The 23,169-nt window shown below is 35.4% G+C and overlaps 1 protein-coding gene across 1 annotated transcript; it reads right to left on the minus strand.

The window, feature by feature from the left end:
* Positions 1–618: 618 nt before the first annotated feature.
* LOC138706231 (uncharacterized) lies at positions 619–17,518 on the minus strand. The gene is made up of 3 exons (XM_069835275.1): positions 17,255–17,518; positions 13,634–13,803; positions 619–2,891 (listed from the first exon to the last, which is right to left on the minus strand). Exons 2-3 carry the CDS (start codon positions 13,681–13,683, stop codon positions 1,064–1,066), a joined length of 1,878 nt encoding a protein of 625 aa, XP_069691376.1. The 5' UTR covers positions 13,684–13,803; positions 17,255–17,518; the 3' UTR covers positions 619–1,063.
* Positions 17,519–23,169: the final 5,651 nt, after the last annotated feature.

A 23,169-nucleotide genomic window follows, 5' to 3' on the forward strand; every position in this document is an offset into this window, starting at 1 on the left:
AATTAGAGTTTGCATTTCGTATGATATCTTCAGGAAGGTAAGCTTTATTTAACCCTTTGAAGCATAGTGGTTACTCAGAAGAACCACCGTTTTCTTTCTTTCTAAATGTTATGGCACAGATATTCCATCAAGGAACCACCCCTTGAGTATACATAGAGGTGCCATCTATGTTTTGAAATTGTGTACAGAGTTAAAATGTTGAAAAAAATTGATTGAAGCTTTGGTATGATCCATGATGTGAAAAACATAAAAAAATAATGTATGTTTCAAAGGGATAAACAAGTTTCTGTTAACACTGTTACGTAGTGAATAATTTCAAGGGAAAAATTGTTCAGGGGCCGGGTATCGATCCCGGGACCTCTGGTTGAACGTACCAGCGCTCTTTCCAACTGAGCTACCCGGGAACTCCACCCGATACCGTCTCAACTTTTCCCTTTATATCCACACAACTCGCTTGGGCTGACGAAACTCCAGAGACCCACATCGAGTGCACACAATCTCTGTGTGACTTGGAATTGTGGTTTTCTGTTAACGTACACAGTGACGTATATATTATGCAAATATAGTCTTTCAGGTACGTAGTGTTATTGATGTATGCATGTGTTTCTATATGAGAGAAAAAAAGAGGGAGATTGTTTTACAGTAAGTTATGCCCTATTATAATTTGTAGTAGAGCTATAGTTCAAACTCTATATAACTCTGTCTGAAACATTGCGGATACGGATGTCACTGTAAGAAATATGCCCCCCAAAAACACACTGATCAATCATATTCCGATATATTTTACCATGGTCAAGCTATAACGGAGGGAGAAGGTAAATGATGTCCCCCATAACCCCGTTAAGTTATATAGGGATTCTATGGTTTTGCTTTACCCCCCTCCCCAAGGAAACGATTGTCTCTCCGCCTATGCTCTAGTGATGGTGAGTGTAGTGGCATATACTGATATGTTGCTGTCTTTAGAACATATAACATTGCCTTCAGAGGAAATCTGCACGGACCTGTCCCCGCCCGCCCGTAGGATTGTGTTTTGTAAGAACACTATTACTAATTAGTCATCCTCTCAGCTTGAGGATAACGTCTTACACCTGAAGAGGCGCCGTTTGAACTCATTCCTGAATGCGGTGCTGGATAAGTAGAGAGCGACGGGGCTGAAGCAGGAGTTGAGAACTAGGAGACAAGAACACACGAACTCGTAGTACCACAGGGACATCTTGTCGGGGTGGAACACGATGATGGTGTCTATGACGTGGTAGGGTCCGTAGCTGACCAGGAAAACCAAGCTCAGCCCCAGGACAATCCTCGCGCTCTTCCTCCTCGACTCTGCTGCAGACTCCGACACGACGACGCCTGCCTTGACGAGGTGCCTTGCCGCCATTATATGCATGCAGGCCACCACACACAGCGGCAAGATGCAACACGACACCAAGTCCAGTATTATCACCTTCTGGTAAAAGCCCAAGTTCACATAAGGAGTGCAGTTATTATCAAAGTCCGCTTGAAAGGCGAAGACAGATGGTATACCGATCACTGAAGCCAGTAACCACACCGCCAAGATGACTCTTCTAGTAACCTTCCAAGTTGGGCGTGCTGATTGCAGAGGAAGTACGATGACGTAATATCTCTGCATGCTGAGTACGCATACAGAGTAGGCGGATACCCCGGTGACGAGGCGACGACACAAGGGCAGTAAGCTGCAGAAGAAGCGGCCAACATTGGAGAGATTGAATACAAAATCGATGTGGACAATTGGGAGACTTAACAGCGAGGCAAGATCGCTTATTGCCATGTTCAGAATGTACATATTTGGCAATGTATGCATCTCCTTGACGGTGACGATGATTGTGACCAGTGTGACATTCAGAGTGACCCCAAAGAGGAAGAGAATGGCGTATACTACTGGCTGCACGTATGTCTTAAGATTTTGCAAGTTCGTGTTATGAATACCTTTTCGATGGAATTTCAAAAGTGGAGAAATATTACAATTTTTCAGCGTTATATCATTTCCTTTCTCGCATTTACAGCCATTCATCGCTGACAAAGGCACTACTTTCTCTTCGTAAATACATTCTGGCAATTTGTTCTCCTTTTCTATCATGATGCTATTGTTCTTTGACCACTGCCAAAACTCTACAAGTCTGCAGTCGCATATCAGAGGATTTCCGTGCAGATACAAATACGACAGACGCGTCATATTGGCCTGGATGTGCACATTTACTTTTCTGAGTTCATTGGAGTGTTGAAGACCTGGGAGTTCAGATGGCAGTGTGTTCAGAAGATGAGATGCCAGTGAAGATTTGATTCGTCCTTGATTGGGGATACGGAATCCAAGAAACAAATAATTTGAAAATTTCGTTATGTTGTTCCCAACCAGAGAAAGATAATTCAAAGATGTCAAGCCTGCAAAAGTGCCAAGCTCTATTTCGCTGATTCCATTGTTTTCAAGCTCTAATTTTTTCAGTATCTTCAATTCTTGAAAAGTGCCCGATTTAAGTTCACGTACCATGTTATTATTTATGATCAATTGTGTCAATTTTATCAGACCGTTAAATGCACCGATTTCTATACTCAGTAAGGAACATCTTGAAACGTTAAGTGTCTTTATTTCTGTTATGTTTCTGCTAAGAAAGTAATTCTCTCGTAAAATAGACATGTTTCCCTTGAAGCCCAACTCTTCAATCCCTGGCTTCAGTTTTTCTGGAAACTTTTCGAGAGAATTAATGTCACAAACAACGTGACTTATCAAGAGATTGCTCCAACAGTCTTCCGGATATGAAGAGATCAGTTTTACAGGATAATACATTAAGCATAACCAAAACATGAAGGTTGGTGCAGTTACAACCACAAATATGATTAAAATCCTCATGGCGGGCTGCATCGGTGGGCGTCGTCTGAAACAGAAGTGTAAATGCATATTAAGAAAATTCCAACCCGAAAAATTTTATATTGTAAGAGACAAAAGGATTAATTGAAGAAGTCCACAGGGCAAGAATGTAATCAATGTAATCAACAAAACTGTAATTCATGTTTCAGTTGAAAGGAAAATATTTTCAGGGGCATAATTCATTAGACGTACATTTACTATCACAGCCATTTGACTAAACAAGGTACAGGTTTATTCTGCTACTGAACGTAATAATTTATTATTATAAACAATTGCTTTAAAATTACTTTTTCCACCTACATCACATATTTTAAGAATCTGATGTTACATCCTTTTCCCGGGAAGATCTTCAATTTTGTATGACTTGTTCGTTTAGTTAATTGTCAGAAGACAGGTCTGAACCTTACAAGAGATACCAACAAGGCACCACTTTTGAGGCAACTAGGACAGGAGATAATGGGGTATGATGGCCAGTTCCTTTCCCCATCCATTGCGTACATCGTCAACTAGTTACATATTACACTAATCAGACTTCAAATACATACAAACACTGTTCTTCCTCTGACATTTATCGTCAAGTGAGATGTAGCCTACTGCTTGATAATGGATGTTATGTATGACTGTAGACTTCAAAAACTAGCTGTTATTTATTCGAAATCTGAACAAATGCATTACTTTTAGTGATAAACAGGGAGAAAGGGAGAAGAGACAAATTTAAATCTGAGACAATCGAAATCATTGGATGTAACATTTGTTATGGATCATGAATTTAGAGTGTTCCAAAGCTTTGTCACTACATATCGAGCTATCATTAATTTTCATACGTAATATTGAAGGTTGAGCTCACCCATATCTTGCTATTATTGTTCCAAGTACTTTTGCATCGACAGATTATAAAATTAAAATTTGTCTCCCATATGCTTAAAAATAATTCTCACGAAGAAAAAATTATGGATAATAAGTATGTATTATAGCTAGACAGCAGTGTTGGGCAAAATGTATTCGATTGACGAATAATGATTACGAACAAAGAAAATTATTCGTGAGATTTATTCGTTGCTAGCGACAAAGATTAATCAAAATTATCCATAATCACGAATAAAAAGATAAATTACAGTAATGAAATGAACGTTAAAGCATTGAACTATTTATTAATATATTTATTTATTTATTTATTAACGCATTTATTTATTTATTAACATATTCATTTATTATCTATCCATCCATCCATCCATCCATCCATTCAGTATTCATTTACTTATTTATTTGCTTCTTTACTTGTTTACTTATTTATTAATTTATTAACATATTCATTTATTTATCCATCCAACCATCCATTCATGCATCCATTTATTATTTATTTATTTACTTATTTATTTATTTATTTATTTATTTATTTATTTATTTATTTATTTATTTATTTATTTATTTATTTATTTATTTATGTATTTATTTATTACATAATTCTGTACTCACGTCAGGGCGGATTAGTAGTTGTTTAGTTCTTAATCCGCCATCACCCACTTTATAATGATTACAAATTAACAACGGCTATGACAACATACAAGTTATATAACAAGACGTATCAAAGTAAGGAATAAATTTGCGACTGGATCAGAAGTACAGTATACAAGCTTTCAATAATTAATATCAAGCAACAATGCTTTGACAAAGATGTTATAGTTATTTACGATATGATTATCGTAACGTTTCATATTACAATACAAGTTTGGAAAGTTGTCAAACGAGGTCGCAGGCCGAGTTTCATAACCAGTTGAGTATTGTAATATGAAGTTACGATAAGTACAATGTTTTATCCACTTTAAGTAAAAATTAATTTTAAAAAATAATTGCATTATTTTTATTACTTTTGAACATGTATTTTGTGGAGAGGTGTTTGTATTAGTCTATTATTAGTTTCACTCCAACTTCACTTCGTCTTCAGAAGTTAGGTCATACTAGTATAAAGATAATACTTAATTACATTTCCTTTGACAAAGTCAAAATGTAAATAAAAAGCAAGCGAACTTGGTGTTCGACGATCATATAATGACGTGGTACTATTCTTGGAAATTATAATCTTCTAAATCCATTTCAGCCCTAAAATTTAATTTTATCGTAGTAAACAAATGCCCCATTAGTTGTTGTTTAGACAAATTATAGCGCTAAGTGAGGTAGGATAAGGTTGCCTATATCGCACAACTTTAGCATTTATAATTTTTATTGAATAATACAGTTTTTATTTTCTGCATTCCTCTACAGAGATAGGTACATTCCCAGAACATTTACCTTTCATGTAAAAAAGAATCCTTGAATTTGATTTAATATTTTTTAATTAAAATGACATTTTCGAAACACATGTCAGTGGTGCCATTTAGGCAACTAGTTTCCTAAATAGCATCTGCGGTTTCTTAAATCGCACCTCTTTATCTGCAGGGAATTGCATGAAGGAAAGCTTGTAATATTGAACATATTGAAGAGTATTTGAATGAATAATGTAATAAATTCAAATTATAAGTTTATTGAAATTAATGAAAGAGTGTAACGCATCTTCAAATGAAATTTAAAAAATTGAGCGTAAATTACGTAACATTTAAACTTTTTGAATGCGTTTTTTATTGTTACACATTTGTCATGTGCTTCACCAGGCAGTTCAGACTGTAAACTGCGTCACCTTTTCTCCACGATTATCTGCTTCATGATATAGCTGTATGAAATAATTTGAAGATAGAAACATCTAAAGGCTGGGCCTATGAGTATTATGACGAGGAAGCTGAAACAGGAGCATACCATTTTCCCGAGATATCTAGCTTCTAAATTTTTGGAATGGGTCGTATAGGTGGACATACAGAAGCAGCACTTTTTTCTATGGTAGGTTTGAGTGGCAAATAAAATGTTTGCGCTATTCGACAAATAGTTCACTGATGTAACCTGACTCAGAGCAAACAAATAACGATCCTGGAGGAGCACCAGCTGATAATGAAGGATGCACTGTTTGACGTTTAAAAATTATCACAGGTCGCACAAAATACCTGGTGCTCTTGTACAACACACACTTGTTTTATTAACGTCCTTTTCACCATTTGATATTGCACCTACCTGATGCATTCCTAGTTCAGTTAAAATTTTTGGGGCCTTCTTTTGTACGGTTAGAGTACAGTTGCTCATATCGCACCGGTGCGAATTAGGCACCTACAAAGTGGTGCGAATTGAGAAACTACGCCATAAGTGATTATTTCCTTCATTCTAGCCAATAATCACCACATGTTCGAAAATCCTACTAAGTTAAATATTCTTTAATAACTCTTTAAACGAATAACATCTTAAGATTATGGATTTCTTTGCATATAAATCCGTTATTAAGTTACAAAATGTTAGCTAAATATACATCCACCTGAGCGATTATATTAGATACACTATCACCACGCTGCTGACACAAAGAAGTGGCAGAAATCAAGTGACATGGTGGACGTTCATATGGTAGATTGTAACAATACCACTAGATGCCACACTACTACAGTAATTTGTTTTAAACTAGGAGTGGTGCGAGTTAGGAAGCGGTGCGATTTATGCTACTCTACCCTATAGGGATAGTCTTGACTTATCTTAAATCTTACTAGCTTTTGAATAAGCTACGACTGAAGTGTAAGTTAAGTTGTGACTTGAATAAAAATTCTGCGTTTTCTACTTACCAAAATCGGATGTAAGTGAAAGTGAAGTTCAAGTCACTTTCCTGAATACGGCCCTAAGTCTTGTGAATTAAATACTAGCACTATCGTAGAAGCAGTTAAGAAAATTATAGTGGAAAGGAGTGCATAAGTTTGGCTGGCAGTCATCCATTAAATAATCAAAGCTGCGGTTAGGATGCATTCCGCGCTGCTTCCGGCATTAGTAACAGAATTCATTGAAGGGAAATAGTAAAATAAATACGTAATTCCATATTAGGCAACACCTAACATATGTGGCTTCTGCTAGGAGTGGCATCAGCAGTAACTCATTCAGCTAATGACAACTAATCCGAAGCGTATAGGTTCGAATCTTGATAGAAACTGCAAGTTTTCGGTAAAAGAAAATCTTTTACCAAGATAATATACATTGTCTTTTACACTTCTAACTCAATTTGAAAATTTTCACTTCTTTACAATGTTAGTATTGATGTTACTTCTTAAGTTTTATGTTGAACTAAATTAAAAATGTTTTCACCTATTATTCCAAAACATCGTACATCCAGTAGCCGCTGAATTATTTGTTTCGGACTTAACGGTTGCAAAATATCGCTTCCCAGTGGTTTATGGACGATTATAGAAGAATGAATTTTACATTTCCCCAAAAATTACAAAATATAAAACCACATATATTGGAATGATCACATGCCTGTTGATAAAATAGAACCTCGTACTATAGTTAATATTTGGATATTTACGAGCTTTGGTGTTTTATTCTGTTAACACAAAATCTTTTAAAAGGTCAATGCAAGGGTTTGATAAATTTAGTTACATTTTATGAAAGCACCTTCATATGCTCCATTAATCATTTTGTTTTTCGCTGAAAAAGTAATATTGTTTTCTAGAGTTACGAGATTTTAGAATAAGAACAAAGATATTTATGCAGAATCGAAATATATTTCGTTTCGGAACCCACTGAAAATTATTTTTATGATATTAAAATATATTTTCTGATTTAATTACAATTTGTACAATTTGAGACCATGAACTGTAAATAATTACTTCGCACACATTCACATTTAACAGTAATTAATGTGAACCTTTCTAGTATTAATCTGCTATTAAAAATAATCCGTATATCAATAATTTACAGAAGTATTAGAAGCTATTAATCGTCCGGTTTTTTTTCAGATTCCAACTGTATTACTTATGTGTACTTACGTTTTAAGCAACTAACAGTACTGTGGAAGCAAACTGCTTAAGAATGAAGATTGTTATAAGCCCTATGCTCATAATATTGCAGATATATTAATAATTCTGGTAGGGTGTGTTTTAGTATCTATTAGCCTTAAGTGGCTAAAATGTCAAATCAATGTGTGTTATAATAAGTGAATAGAATGTATCTATTCACAGGCATGTAGTGAATTTATAAAAAATGTTTAAATTAAAAAAAATACGTTAAGGTGAAAGATTTACTCAAGAGTAATCACTCTTTATGTATTTTAAAGCTTAAAATATATTACACACTAGAGTGTATGAAGTACTGACTTAATTTTAAATAGGGCTAGATCTATGAATACGGTTACTATATTATATATTATGTCCTAATTCGGAAAAATGAATGGACCATGCCTTTTTTAATATATCCTTTCCTGTCCTGTTGGAGTAGACAATGCATTAAAGCACGCTTTACTTTCGATAATAAATGTACTTGCCTCTAAACTGAATAATTAAAAATAATGATCACAGATAATTTGAATGAACATTTTTTATAGACCAATTCTCTGCAAAAGTTACATCAAAGAAATCATAAAATGGTGTCAAGTTTTCATTAATATAAAAAAGCAGGGCTCTGGCGTGAGTGGAAATCTAAGTGCTTATAACTGTAAATTTAGGAATTGAATATTGTAAGTGGTTAAATGTTGTTTTCTTCAGTGTAAAGGAAACAAAATTTCTATTTGCAATAAATTAATGAGAGGAAACTTCTCCCTTTCAGTCACCATTATGTATACATTCATATCTGAAGTTCGACTAGTGTAATATGTAGCTAGTCGGCGATGTATGCAATGGAGGGGAAAAGAAACTAGCCATCCTACCCCATTATCTCCTGACTTAGTTGCCTTATAAGTGGTGCCTTCTTGGTATCACTTGTGAGGTTCGGACGTGTCTTCGGATAGCTGACTAAACAATAATCTACAATGCCCTATCTTCTTTTTTCGTTAAGAATTAGAATATGTACCGCATATATCTCGTCCTACTTACATTTATGGTCGTGTAAAATATTAGCTGAATATTCTCATGGCTTATTAATATAATGCCTACTTATTATGAAAGACGTTTATTAATATACAGAACGACGTATTAAAATACTGTACGCCTATATGCTACTTAATATTTCTGTATTGTTCCAATTTGGAGATCGTATTTTCTTCCTTTTCCCCATTTCTTTGTGTGTGAGATTTGTGCTCTAAACCATGCGTGGTCTTACATAAACAGTAAACAGTTATGTAATATCGATTATCGGGTTATACAAATCGAACGAGATTCAGTCGATATGTGACGAGAAAGAGTTACGACGTAATAAAATGGTGACGAAGTTATGACGTATACTGTTCAACACTGGTATAGTAAAACACCAGCTATATAGCGTTTATTGGTAAGAAAAATATGCGTTTATGCACGTCTTGTTCTGTGTAAAACTATACCAATATTTGACATAATTATCTATAACCAACTTTTATTAGTAAACCTGTAAAAGTTTAAAATATGAACGATACTTCTGAAGTTACTGCAGGTTCAAAATAATAAAGAAAATATATGTGTTATAGTGTCGAATCAACTGTAGAAGTGTTTGCAAACACTTTTTTTTTTAATAAGATAACATATTGTTACTCTAGATGTGTACTAAAAAAAAAATCAGTTTCATGTATGACTAAGTACGCCTGGTGTTCTGATTAGCCCGCAATACATCAGAAGTAACCGCTTGAAAGTCGAATATTCGGTCGGACGTTCAACCTAATCGGTTGTAGCTCCAACCGGTCGAGTCTAAACCGGTTGTAAGCGCTATTTTGCAGGTCTCTGATACACACATCACTAAAAAATGAAAGTGCTCTGATAAATCTAATATATATATATATATATATATATATATATATATATATATATATATATATATAAAATTTGAACTGGCAATGAAAATTACGGGAAAACGGCTGAACGGATTTTAATAAATGACCCCTCATTTTGAAGCTTTGAACCAAAAGTTTTTCAGCAAAATAGTAGTTTTCAGTGAAATGTCAATTTTCCTACATCATTTTCCTATTTTCCAAAATCCATCTTTCGTCAGTTTTGGGAACTAATTAATTGCATTTCAGAATAAAACAAAACACACACTACAATAAACAATATACTATTACACGAAGGCCATGACCTACAGGATTCCTGACATACTTAGAGTTCAGATGGGTCAGATTCTTTCACATCATAATGCCACTATGTCGATCTTCATTTGTGTAATTTTTTGATAACGTATAAAAATAATTTACAGGTCTGATTCTCTGGTCTGTAGTTTTCCGAGTACAGCTGTGTATTCGATATTAAGAACTACAAAACTTAAGAATGTTTGGTGACATTATTACCATTAAAAATGAAATATTATTATAGTTAATGCAACACATAATGGTATACTGATGATATGAAAGTGAAACCTTTTGGAGCCTTAAGTAAGTAGACGCAGAGAAAGAAGCTTTTATATTATATCTTCATTTCTATAATATACGAGTAACGGCTATATATGTACACACACACATACATATATATATATATATATATATATATATATATATATATATATATATATATATATTACTGAAAACTATAAAACTTACGTAACACCGTGGTCGATCGACGGATGTTGCGTCAACATTTGTTGAGACTATAAATTAGGAATGTCTATTACATCGACATCAACGTGAAGTTGCAATTTTATGCACGTGAACGTATAATCACAAACTTCTTTCCATCTAACTGTAGACAATTATTTGAAGAAAAGTAATATAATGATAACGAGATACTAAGGTTATTTTTATGAACTTAACACTACTTGTATTAAAATTGTAGGATATGTGGAAATCAAACCACAGTATAGAGATCATATCTCTATATTGTGATCAAACAGTTGTTTTCTTCCAGCTCACAAGGAAGTAATGCCATTGCTTAAAACTTCTGTCGTACGCAGTTTTGACGTATTATGGATAAACAATTGATCCTCACTACTTTTCCCGCCAAGAGAGCACCTCCTTCTTCTAACTATGCCTCCGTTGCTGACTATACTGGGTGTTCAGTTCAAAGTGTGTCATGGCTCGCTGTATGCCATCACGTGGCTAGCCGATGAGCCTAGAGAATTCAATCTTCCTATACTTCCGCAGAGGTGTATTATCTATGAGGCAGAGAAGTTGCCTAGCAAGTACGGCGTTCATTCTGAAGAGTACGTACCGATACGTACGGTAACGCCGGCAATGACAGGAATGTGAACTGTTTGGAAATACGTACTGTTGAGATATGGGGAGAGGGTTAAGACGATTACTTACGTATTTGTTGACATTAACTTCGACTGTCAACATGGACACGGAGCATTTGATTTGTGTTGTGGAATGTTGCCTACGCAACCGATGATAACAAATACCCTGCGTACGACTTGCCGGCGCAGAACACAGTTCGAAAGAGGTTATGGTAGCACACAGACCGTACAGACTGCCATCTGTTGCTACGACGTTCAAGTTATACCGTACACATTCTCAAGTTCAGATTGAAGAACGCCTTGAATAATAGGAAACTTCTCTGACATATAAGCTGAAACTCGCTTCATCTCGGTGACTCAACAACAGTGACGTCATGACACACTTTGAAATGAACACCCAGTATAATGCTCTCGTAGCTGCAAGCGGGTATGCTCTCTATCTCTCCCTGTTGCACGACGGTGCCCAGGGGACGGCACCGCGTACCCATTGCACATTTCAGCGAGTGCTGACGACCACTGCTGTAAGCGGTAGACCAGCAAGGACGACTATTTTGTGTTAATTTTCGAAAAACTTCATTACATACATCTATTTGAACCGTAAAATTTCTTATTCGGATGCATAGAAATAAACGTTATATGAATAATACAGTTTTTTACGAGTAATTTGTATGAGCAGCCGAAATTACACAAGAGTTGCAGCACACTCCAAGAACGAAGAAACCCAATAACATTCCTTCCAGGCTTTTTTTAGAAAAAAACACAAGTGAGTCAGTAAGTCACAAATCGAAGTAACGACCGGTATGTTCTTAAATGAGGCGACTGAAGCTAACACCGCTAGATAGCAGTGTTATCCAGGTGTCAAGGCGATCGCTGTACGCACAAGAGGAACACAGCAGCAGTTGCAAGATAAGGGCACCTTTGCACAATTGTACACTGATGTTGAAAGATATCTGACTTACGATTTTATGATCGTGTAAGCGAACTTTTCAACCACGGGATAAGTCAGAGCCAAAGATAGAGTATAAATAATTTACAAAATTTGAAAGAGTTCTGCTAGTTCTCAACAGGTGACACCATTATTGGGTCGGCTAAAAAGTGTTAGGGAAAAGTAGATTAAGCACAAATTATTATTCTCATGATTGAAAGTATCAGCGGTTTCCAGCTAAACCTAGTGTTATTTTACAATCAGTAGAGGGATGAAAAATTGAATTATATAATGCGAATATATTTATGTACAATGGCAATAATGACTATTATTTTTGCCATCTATTCATAGAAGTAATAACTAAAGAAGCCACATTTACACCAACATATTATCGATCACTATCGATTGATTAGTAGGCTCAGATATCTTTGTACTCTGACGTTCAAAGGTATCTGACCTACGATTTTATGATCGTGTAAGCGAACTTTCTACCTACGGGATAAGTGTGAACCAAAGATATAAGAAATTGACAAACTTTGAAACAGTTCCGGTATTTCTTAATAGGTGACCCTATTTTTGGGACGGGTAAAAAAAGTATTTGGGAGAATGTCGATATAGATTAAGTATAAATAAAATTATTCTCATAATTGACATTATCAGCGGTTTCCTGCTAAATCTAATGTTTTTACACAATGATTAGAGAGGGCTGAAATTTTGAATTTTATAATGCGGGTGTATTTATGTCAGAACTGCACGCATTGTATTCTTCACCTGACATAATTAGGAACATTAAATCCAGACGTTTAAGATGGGCAGGGCATGTAGCACGTATGGGCGAATCTAGAAATGCATATAGAGTGTTAGTTGGGAGACCGGAGGGAAAAAGACCTTTGGGGAGGCCGAGACGTAGATGGGAAGATAATATTAAAATGGATTTGAGGGAGGTGGGATATGATGATAGAGATTGGATTACTCTTGCTCAGGATAGGGAGCAATGGCGGGCTTATGTGAGGGCGGCAATGTACCTCCGGGTTCCTTAAAAGCCAATAAGGAAGTAGGTAAGGGTATATTTATGTACTATTGGCGACACTGACTGTTACCTTCGCCATCTATTCATAGTAGTAATAACTAAAGAAGCGACACTTACACGAACAAGTTTTCGAACATGATCGATTATTGAGGTCAAATACCATTGTCGAGCAACACTTCGATATTGCTGATAAAAAGGTCCGGTAGCAAAGGATATTCATGTAGAAATTCGTCCCGTGAATGGTGAACATTGCCTGTCATGTCAAATTGTCTACAACTGGGTGCATTAGTTCTTTCAAAAGAGGACAAGTATCGATAAGCGAGATCGGTCAGTGAAGTTGGTCATGGAGGCAAGTATGTAACAGATTGGCGAATTGATCCGAACAGACAGAATGAAGAGGACGATATGCTGCCATCTTGCAACTGCTGCTTCTTTGTTTCGCATATATGCACTTAGATAATACTGTCATGTAGCTGTGATAAGTTCGGACGCCTGCTCAATAAAAGAAATGAAGATGATTACTTTAATTTGTATCTTATTGACTTTCTCTCGTATAACCTCTACAAGTTTTGTATCTTTATGAATAATTTTTTACATTTGAGAAACTCACTTCAGAAAATTCATGGAACATGAATCAATATCCAACAGGACCGGCAGCATTAAACAGCTGATATCCGTACGAGAGGAGAATTATTAGATAATATCAGCACTCCAATTAAAGAAGCAAGATTCCCTCTTTGTTGACTTCTTTCTCGTACGGTTGCTCCTGTTATCTGAAAACTGAAATAATGATTAGATCGTCGACCTGCACCATTGTAAAAAGTAACACTTTATTACATTAAAAATAAAAGTGAACATAAATATAATAGTTATTTATGGTACTTGTGAGGTAAGTGTATCATTATTTCGCGAGTAGAAAGTTTTAAGCACGAGGCGTCAGCCGAGTGCTTAAATTACACCAGCGCAATGAAGATCTCGCTCACAAGTACCATACGTAATTTTATCCATGACCATAACGAAAAATTATGTTTTACAAAAGAAAACATGTTGAAAATAAGTCCTCATATAATCACATATCATGGCATGGATTTTAGAACTGATACACGTACTAGGTAGGTCATGATGTAGGAGGCCATGAATAGTGAATAATGGTATGTAAGGCGTTGGATAAATAACAAATTATAATTAATTATATAATTTTAATACTTTTTTCATTTTAAACATGTATTTTCATCTTTTTGAAGTTTCAGGGATTATTTATAAGTATTCACGGGACTAATGTGATTGAAATAATTTCACATTTTACTTCTGTAAACTTAAGAGGAATATTAAAACGTAATTAATCATCGTGTCTGTTTAACTCAGTTGACTAAGGCGTGTAGTTATTAAATTCTATAAACCCAAAACCCAAAAACCCAACTTCGCAGGTTCAAGTCTCCTCGCATCCCAAAAAAGTAAATTATTAGAAATATATGTGTGTGTATATTAGATATGGATGCAATGCACAAATTACGACGTAGTAGTGGTGGTAGATAGAGAAAGGAGAAGGAAATTGTGTGTATGGAGATTTAAGAAATGGTAATAAAGAAGTAGAGGTAGTGACATCTAGTGACCGTGACTTTAATTCGCATTTTCTTGACGTTATTTTGTTTATTATTATGTGCTTCAATCTAATTCAAATTGTTATTTTTCTCTCTAACAACAATGTATCACTAAGCCTCAAGGCATTTATATTATATTTATATTAATAAAATAAACTAGCAGCATTTCTCACAAAATAAATTCATAGAAACATGCAGCTACCTCATAAATACTTGCAGTAAAAATTTCATCCAGATTGATTAATATTTGGCATAAGAAAGTTGGTGTTGAATCAACAAAAATGAACACAGAAAAATAGATTTGAAAATAAAATGAATATTTATGTAAATTAATATTCTCCTCCGCTACATTCATCTAGTAACTTCAGGGAGCCAACAAAAAGTTACTAGATTTGTAATCAGACATTTTAAAAAAGAATTCTTCGATGAAAAACAATTTTGACAGGTCTTTAAATTCCACGCCCCTTCCAGCCTTAATTTAAAAAGTGTAAACATGCGAGTATTTGTAATCAGAATTGAGCTGAATCCATTTGGGATATGAAAATATAAATTCTGAATAAGTGAAATAGCTAAAAAAAATTTGAAAAAATTTTCATGATTTTCAGTGGAGTCTTCCCTTATACTTTGAGGTAAAGTCTTTATCTCACTAGTGGAATAAAGTAATGTTGAATAAAAGCCTACTTTACAAACGCAAAACTATTTAGTAAAGGCACGTTTTTTGTTATGGTCATGGATAAACTTTTTGTGTAACTTATACGTTCGGGTGTTTTCAAACTTCTTAGCACTCCTTTTTCATAGATAAGTATTTTCGAGGACTCTTTGTAGGTCGTCATTGGAATGATTGGTAGGTTAGATTTAACATTAAGTGAACATGAGTAGTGATATTTGCTATATTTTCCAAAATGGAATAAATATTAACGATATAATTTAATACTCACCTCAAATAATGTATATGAAAAATGTATATGGCTTTCATTAATATATTGCAACAGAGCTGATATTAAAGAATGTAAAACAAAACATTGCTCTACTTTTAATACACCCATTGTATAATATCCTTGTATTAAAAAAGAAGTCAAGTATATTTTTACAAGTTTCCCTAAGAATGATGGAAGTATTTTTGTGCTTAAAATGACTTTAAATGAGGTGAATATTAGTTATCTTTAATCTCGTCTGTGCCGCATTAATTCGGTTTCTTTTAACAGTTTTGATATACGAAAGAGTAGAACATGCCTGATCATACAATTAAGTCGTTGGTAAAAGCACAGTCTAGTATATACAGTCACGAAGCTTGAGTTGTTGAGGGTACTAGAAATAATAGACTGTGCCGGTACTATTTCGCATTGTCTGTAATGAGGCGATAGTAGCGATCCTAGTGATTAGCAACTGTCTATGGATGCATATTTACTACGCATTGAGCTTCGTGACTGTATATACTAGACTGTGGTAAAAGCATTATATGTTTCAAGGCTCTGAGAGTTCTTTATGTTCCGCAAGAAATTTTAGCCAAAAATCAATAAGCTGACATTCCTTCAAATGTCTTTCCAAGCATTATTACACGATAACTCAACAAGCTGATCTTCCTGCTTATCGGTGAGATTGTGGGTCTCCATGCTGATAAAGGGAATTTGAAGCCACATATTGTTAGAATTAGGTACAGGAAAATAATATCTAAGTTTATGTTCATCCGTGACGACGTTTAAGCCAACGATCCATCACAAACGAAACTTACAAAATGTTTGTCGTTTAAATTTACAGTCTCACACTGTTTAATAACTTTAATAATACACAAATATACGTAAGCTGCTGTAACCTGAGTACCGGTAAATATTTTCTTACAATATTATTAAATATCTAATGTAAACTAAATTACAATTTATTATAATGTAATGCAATTTCATGTCTATTGCACTTCTCTAACTACATTATAGTCTAATCCGACATATTGACTTATCTAACATCATATTTTAAGTCGTCGCAATCTAAAGGTAAGCGTTCACTACATCGTATCGCACTCCTCGTACGAATCGCACGTAACGGATATTTTAAGTGCAGTGCGTTCACTGTAACGGCTTCACCTCATCGTCTCATCGGATTCCCCTATCAGCTGTTTAAAACATGACGTCGTACGATATTGACATTACTGAAAGCAGAGGAGTTGAGGTTAGGTCTATTAATTACGTCTGTTAGCGAATAAGAATTTGTAATTGCTTCATGCGTCTTAATTGAAGAGGAAGAAACGAAAGAAATATTGGTTACATAATATATTTGCAAGAAACGACTTGATTACTGTAATGTGAACGCCTCAAATTATATAATTCTTCGCAATTTTCTACACGCGAAATAAGTTTTCCGTCTGCCATTTTGGCGCGACACTGAACATGGCACAACATAATGGTAACAGTTGACCAATTAAAATTGATTTATTAAAGAAGGCCATGATCGCACGCATCGGAAAAGTTGCCCATCCGAGAAACGTGGACGGATTTGCCGTGAGACGATGCGTCCGATACGATGTAGTGAACGCGGTTACATAATAATTACAGCAAAGATAGTCTTTTTCCGATCCGTGCGATACGATGTAGTGATCGCTTACCTTAACTGCAATAGTTCAATGAAACTGCACTTACCAAAACAGGAAGATTCTGTTGCGACACGGCTAAGGTATCCAAACACAAGGTCTTCTTGTGACACGGTTCACGTACAGAGATACTAGATATCAGAAGTGAGGTTGCTGATATCTGAACTCTATCTGAAGCCGTTTCTCTGCTGCCAGGATGTGGGAAGCGGACCAGTCTTCCTGTTGCGGTTGGGGATACTTGTACGAGGAAAGAATCCAGTTCGAGACGAGCATTTGCAGATAGGCTTAAGCACGAAGAATGTTCAAGAATTTCGTCAGCTGCTTGATCAAATAAATTTCCTGCACAATTGAGGCGTTCCGTAAGAGAAGGGCAAGCCCACCAAGGGTCGAATTTTATGTTTTTTACTCCTCCGAATATTTAAGACTCATATCTGCAACTTAAGACTTGCAGTCGTTGGCGGGCTCTCCCTTACTACATCGAAATTATCATTGTCTGTAAGGTTGGAGAAACTGCGTAGTCTGTGATAGGTTCATCATATTCATATTACTCCGTACGAGAAGGGCGAATACGCCACTCCGCCTGAAGGCGCGCTATTCAATATCTCAGTGTTTTGTAACCACATAGACGAGTACAACCGTAGTGAGGAATTACGTGTATTTATAGACATTGTAATAGCTTAGTATGAGTAATAGTGACAGTGCTAACCAACCAGGCATATCTGGTTAATGTAGGAAACGTCAGAGGCATGGCGAAAAATGGATAAACGTACAAGCAAAGATTAAAAGGAACAAAAGTGAATCGTACATTAGTACGAAAACATCTCGACATGTGCAAACTTTCAAACTAGGTATGGAGAAAATATAACCTGTATTTCCTAATTTCTGGGAGTTGGGTGATTATGACCTCCAGAATGCCTATATTTCTAAGCTCGTAACCAGTGTTGATGTGAACAGATGTCGCATTAAGAACAGGTCGACCTCTCTCAGCTGGTTTTGCCAAGGAAGTATGTCACGCCAATAAAGCTCACTTCTGAAAGCTCTCCTTATCTATGTGCCACAGAACGTTTCTGGATGACGTTATCAGCAAACAAAACGTGCAACTAGCAGTGACCGACTCAGAGGAACATCTTCATGAAGATGATGTAATGGATTATTAGCACCTCTGTTCCCAGAACAAGTGAGACCACTTTTGATAGCAAGGGTGATAACCAGGCTTCGAGACTTCGGACCCGATAGAGCAGTTCAGTGGGAAATCCGTATAACGGCGTACTGACTATAGTGGCAAAGCGTACAGTGGGTGGGGTACTATAGAATGAATGCCAACAAATACGCAAAGGAAAAAGCTCTGGATTTGAAGGTTCTGACGAACAATTTGGTTTTCATACTAACTGTGTCTGAAACTATTACACGGTTAGAAAAGTCAGAGCAAGAGATGGCGGAAACCCTCAAATTAATTGTGGAAATGACACAGAGAATTAATGAGACACCAAGTACACCGGTTACTGAACGTGTAAAACAGAAGTGGAAATCAATTTTATGTAAAAATAACGGATATGGAACATTGTGTAATCTAACAGCAAATTAGTGGACATAGTGTCACCCGAGAATAAAGGACTGTCTCTTAGAGACTGCAATGATGTTAGGTTTTTTCGTTTTGCTCCTATCACGTCATGCAACGTAGAGCGCAGCTTTTCACAGTACAAACTGTGTTTGACAGATAATCGAAAAAGATTTACGTTTGAGACATTTAAAATGTATCTTGTAGTACATTGCAATTCGGTACTGTAACTGCACTTCCTAAAGACGACCAATAGGATAAATGAAGAAATTAAAATTGCTACATGTTTATTTACACCATTAACACTGTGTATAATTAAACACAAATGCTTATAAAGGACAGGAGAATAAATGCTTTTCACATTCTCTTGACATTGTCATTGTGTAATGTATATTTACTTTCAGAATATACATATGTGTGTTTCCCCATACTACCGTACTCTATTCTAAATAGTAACGTTGTTACCTCAACACATCTCTACCTTTCACTACCTGCAGCGAGTCAACAACCTATAGTACAAGCACAGTAAACTTATTGTATCGGGTCCAAAGTCTCGAAGCCCGGTGATAACATGATAGACATCTACTTTACTTTTTGTTTATTAATTATTTCAGACACTTCGTAAATATCACATCACAGTGCGATTAAGTGTTTTATTATTATTATTATTATTATTATTATTATTGTTATTGTTATTGTTATTATTATTATTATTATTATTATTATTATTATTATTATTATCAACGTCTGCCACTATTGAGTTCATTCTACGCCCTTTGCTTTTTCTAATATACTGTTTTTAAATTATTCCCATAATATTGATGAATTCATAATGTCATCTATGATCACTATTAAGCTGGAATATTAAATTGGACATTTAATTGCAATTTTCAATAAAGGCATTCGTTTTTCAGTGTACAAAGTAATTATCATTACAGAGTGTCCTTGGCGGCTTTGCCCTTATCTCGTTTACAGGTAAAATACTTTGAACATCGATATCTCTACAGGTACATTTGACGGGTTCGCCCTTCTCTTACGGAACGCCTCAATTACTTATAAGTTTAAATGTTTAAACAGATATGTACCATTGCATATAGACCTATTTGTGTTTCCGTGTAGATGAGATCAAAACTGCCAAACTTGTTGGAGGATTTTTTTGGTACTGTGTTAAATCCCTAATGCTATGATATTTATACGGAAAAGAAGCATTGCTTCAGTATCCTCGTGTGAGTACAGAAGTCAAGAGTGTGGTGTTTTGTTGTCTTTCCATGTTGAATATTTCAATTTACTTAAGATTCATTTTAAGTACAATTTTATGTCAGTTTAGAGAGTAAACAATTAGACACGATCATATGGCGTTGACTAGTGCTTATGATGACGCCTTGGAGACCTGACTCTCGTTCTCCTAGCTGTTTCATTTCAGAAAGGCAAGGCGAACTATATTATAGTCCACCAAAAGAAGATCCGGTCTTAACATAAACAAATATTTATTACTCTACTCAAGTGTTCGACTAACCCTACTCCAATTTATGCTGCAGCTTATTTATTTCAAACGTATTTTTCGCATTTATACGCCTCTTTTGCGATATGTAATATTACATCAAAATAAAAATTGACGATATAATAAAACAAATTTTCAGCTATTTATATATTTTTACACTTGTTAATTTATTCCACAAATCTAATATTATTTCCCACCATAGGCCTATTTGAATTTACTGCTTTTACAGGAGAGTAAGTTGAAAGTTTCATATATATTATATTCTATTATCTTTGGGTTATCATTCTTCAGATTTCTTTGGACTAATGAGATTGTTATTCTGTACAGTTAAACTACACACATCTACAATACGTGAGCTATTACATGACATCTAAAACAGAAAATAGATAATTTTGGACTTATCAAGTCCCTGTGCTCTTCATTTATTATGTTTCCGTAAAATTTTCAATAATGAAATAGAAAATTTCACATTATATGAGGCATTATCCTGTAATATTTTATGGAAGAATAAGAGTGCATCACGTCTTTGCTATTGGACAGTTTTTGGGCTCATGTTCGGTGCCAGTGGCACGATCCCACGTGAAACTTTAAATCAACTTAAACAATATAAAATTTCTGATGCAACGATTGATGCAATAGGATCTCACGTGTTAAAATCATCCTTAGCTATAATTAGTAATCATTTGTACCCAACAAAATTTTTATTGTAAATGATTTCCTACGTTTTCTTATCTTAATGTTTTTTCTTTTTCTTTCCAAATGTCACAAAATTGTTTTGTTTACTTATTATTCTTTATGAATTGATTAGTAGACCGATCTATAGAACCCTTATTTAGGGCGGCTTTTGTTTAAACAAATTTCACTGTAAAATAACATTTTCGCAAACCAAAATAAAAATAAAGATGTATTTCTTCAATTCTGCCCTGAGTATTTCGGCCAATGCTTACGTCAAGAGCGGATCTTATTTTGCATAGATTATAGATTTGTCTTTTTTCACCCGTTTTATTTGCATTGCCCAATAAATTTCAATGAAGAGCGTATAAATATTCTATGTAAACGAAGATTATATTCAATAAAACAATTATATAAATATAATGCGTTTTAAACAAAACTTCCTTCCATATTTTTAAAGTCTTAAGTAATTCTAAATATTAGCATCTTACTTACCAATTATACGTTGTCATAATGTCAACGCTTAGAAAATGAAATTCTTCTTCCCACACTTTAGTTGAAGAATAATTAATACCGGTACTGGAATTTTCGTCCAGTGGTTGTTGAGTGGATGTTGCTTAGTTAAAACACAAAGTTACATTCTCGTCTTGACGACGTTCGATGCGAAAGCAGCCACGCAACAATGTGTAGTCTTCAATTAAATTGTAAGCAGTTATTTAACATGCTGTATCAAGTGCGACACTATCTAGTGTCTGTAGGATTTGTGATAGCGAGTGCTTGGCGGCATAAATCTCAGTATTCGCCAGGGAATTCCTAACATCCACACTTTGCAGATGGGGAAAACCTTGGGAGGAAAGAAAATCATCCAGTTCATCGCTGCAAACGAAATTCGAAACTCCATCCATGCGCAGACTTGTAGCAGACGGGATCAGCTCTATAACCCTGTAAGCTACTTGTCTTGGTACCTACTTCAGTCAGCAGAGCGCTAGTTTACGATAATCGCAGACCACAGTTCAAATCTCGGCGATTGCGAAGCTGTTTTTGTGGTGGACAGAACCAGGTCTGTGAGGGTTTTTCTCCTGATTCTCCCGTTTTCCCTTTTTCACTCCACCAGCACTCTACAGAGTTCCCATTTCATGATCAATTCCATTTCGAAAAATACTGCACAACTTATGTTTGCGAAATGCCCAGTCGATCGTCCGCTAGTGTTTCTCGTGATTTGTCCAAAGTCTAAAAGTGGTGGTGGATTTTAGAATACTTACAGATCTGGGTCAGAGTCATTTGAGCTTCCCGGGATCTTACCACTGCATTGCTGCCATTGCAGTTCAATTACAGTTCAAGTGTATAACTTTCTCCCTTCCTCTACAAGATTTTGCCGTCCGACTAAATTTCTTTATGAAACGAAGACAAAACAAATATGTAAAAGAGAAGCTGGATTCATTGAAGAACAAATTTTCTTTTTTGTTCTTACAAAACTCACTGTTTATGTTGTGGGTATTAATATAGCTTCTGAATTTATTTTGATATGGAAGATGACAAAATTCGGCCTCCAGATATGGAGGGTAGCTGTGAATATATTGAATAAACAGTCGCGGACAGACGATGAGGTGTGGTCATCCAGCTTGGGGATTGGGCGAAGGACTAACAATCCATCACCGTAAAAAACAGCTTGTTACGAAACCACACAATAAGCCAGTCTGCTCTCATAAAAGCTGAAAGTTAGAATTTATAAAACAGTTATACAGTTATCGTTTGTTCTGTATGGTTGTGAAACTTAGACTCTCACTTTGAGAGAAGAACAGAGGTTAAGGGTGTTTGAGAATAAAATGCTTAGGAAAATTTTTGGGGCTAAGAGGGATGAAGGTACAGGAGAATGGAGAAAGTTACACAACGCAGAACTTGTCGCATTATATTCTTCACCTGATATAATTAGGAAGATTAAATCCAGATGTTTGAGATGGAAAGGACATGTAGCATGTATGGGAGAATCCATAAATGTATATAGAGTGTTAGTTGGGAGACAGGAGGGAAAAAGACCTTTGGGGAGGCCGAGACGTAGAATATTTTTAGTAGGTTATTTTACGACGCTTTATCAACATCTTAGGTTATTTAGCGTCTGAATGAGATGAAGGTGATAATGCCGGTGAAATGAGTCCGGGTTCCAGCACCGAAAGTTACCTAGCATTTGCTCATATTGGGTTGAGGGAAAACCCCGGAAAAAACCTCAACCAGG

The sequence above is a fragment of the Periplaneta americana genome, chromosome 9, assembly GCF_040183065.1.
Source record: "Periplaneta americana isolate PAMFEO1 chromosome 9, P.americana_PAMFEO1_priV1, whole genome shotgun sequence".
Taxonomy (NCBI): domain Eukaryota; kingdom Metazoa; phylum Arthropoda; class Insecta; order Blattodea; family Blattidae; genus Periplaneta; species Periplaneta americana.

What these genes read in the sequence shown, in the direction of transcription:
- LOC138706231 (XM_069835275.1), bottom strand. Translation starts at nt 13,683, where the DNA reads ATGCTGCCGGTCCTGTTGGATATTGATTCATGTTCCATGAATTTTCTG. An exon ending in TGTTCCATGAATTTTCTGAA is followed by an intron (nt 2,892 to 13,633) that starts GTGAGTTTCTCA and finishes CTTCTGTTTCAG; the next exon opens with ACGACGCCCACCGATGCAGC.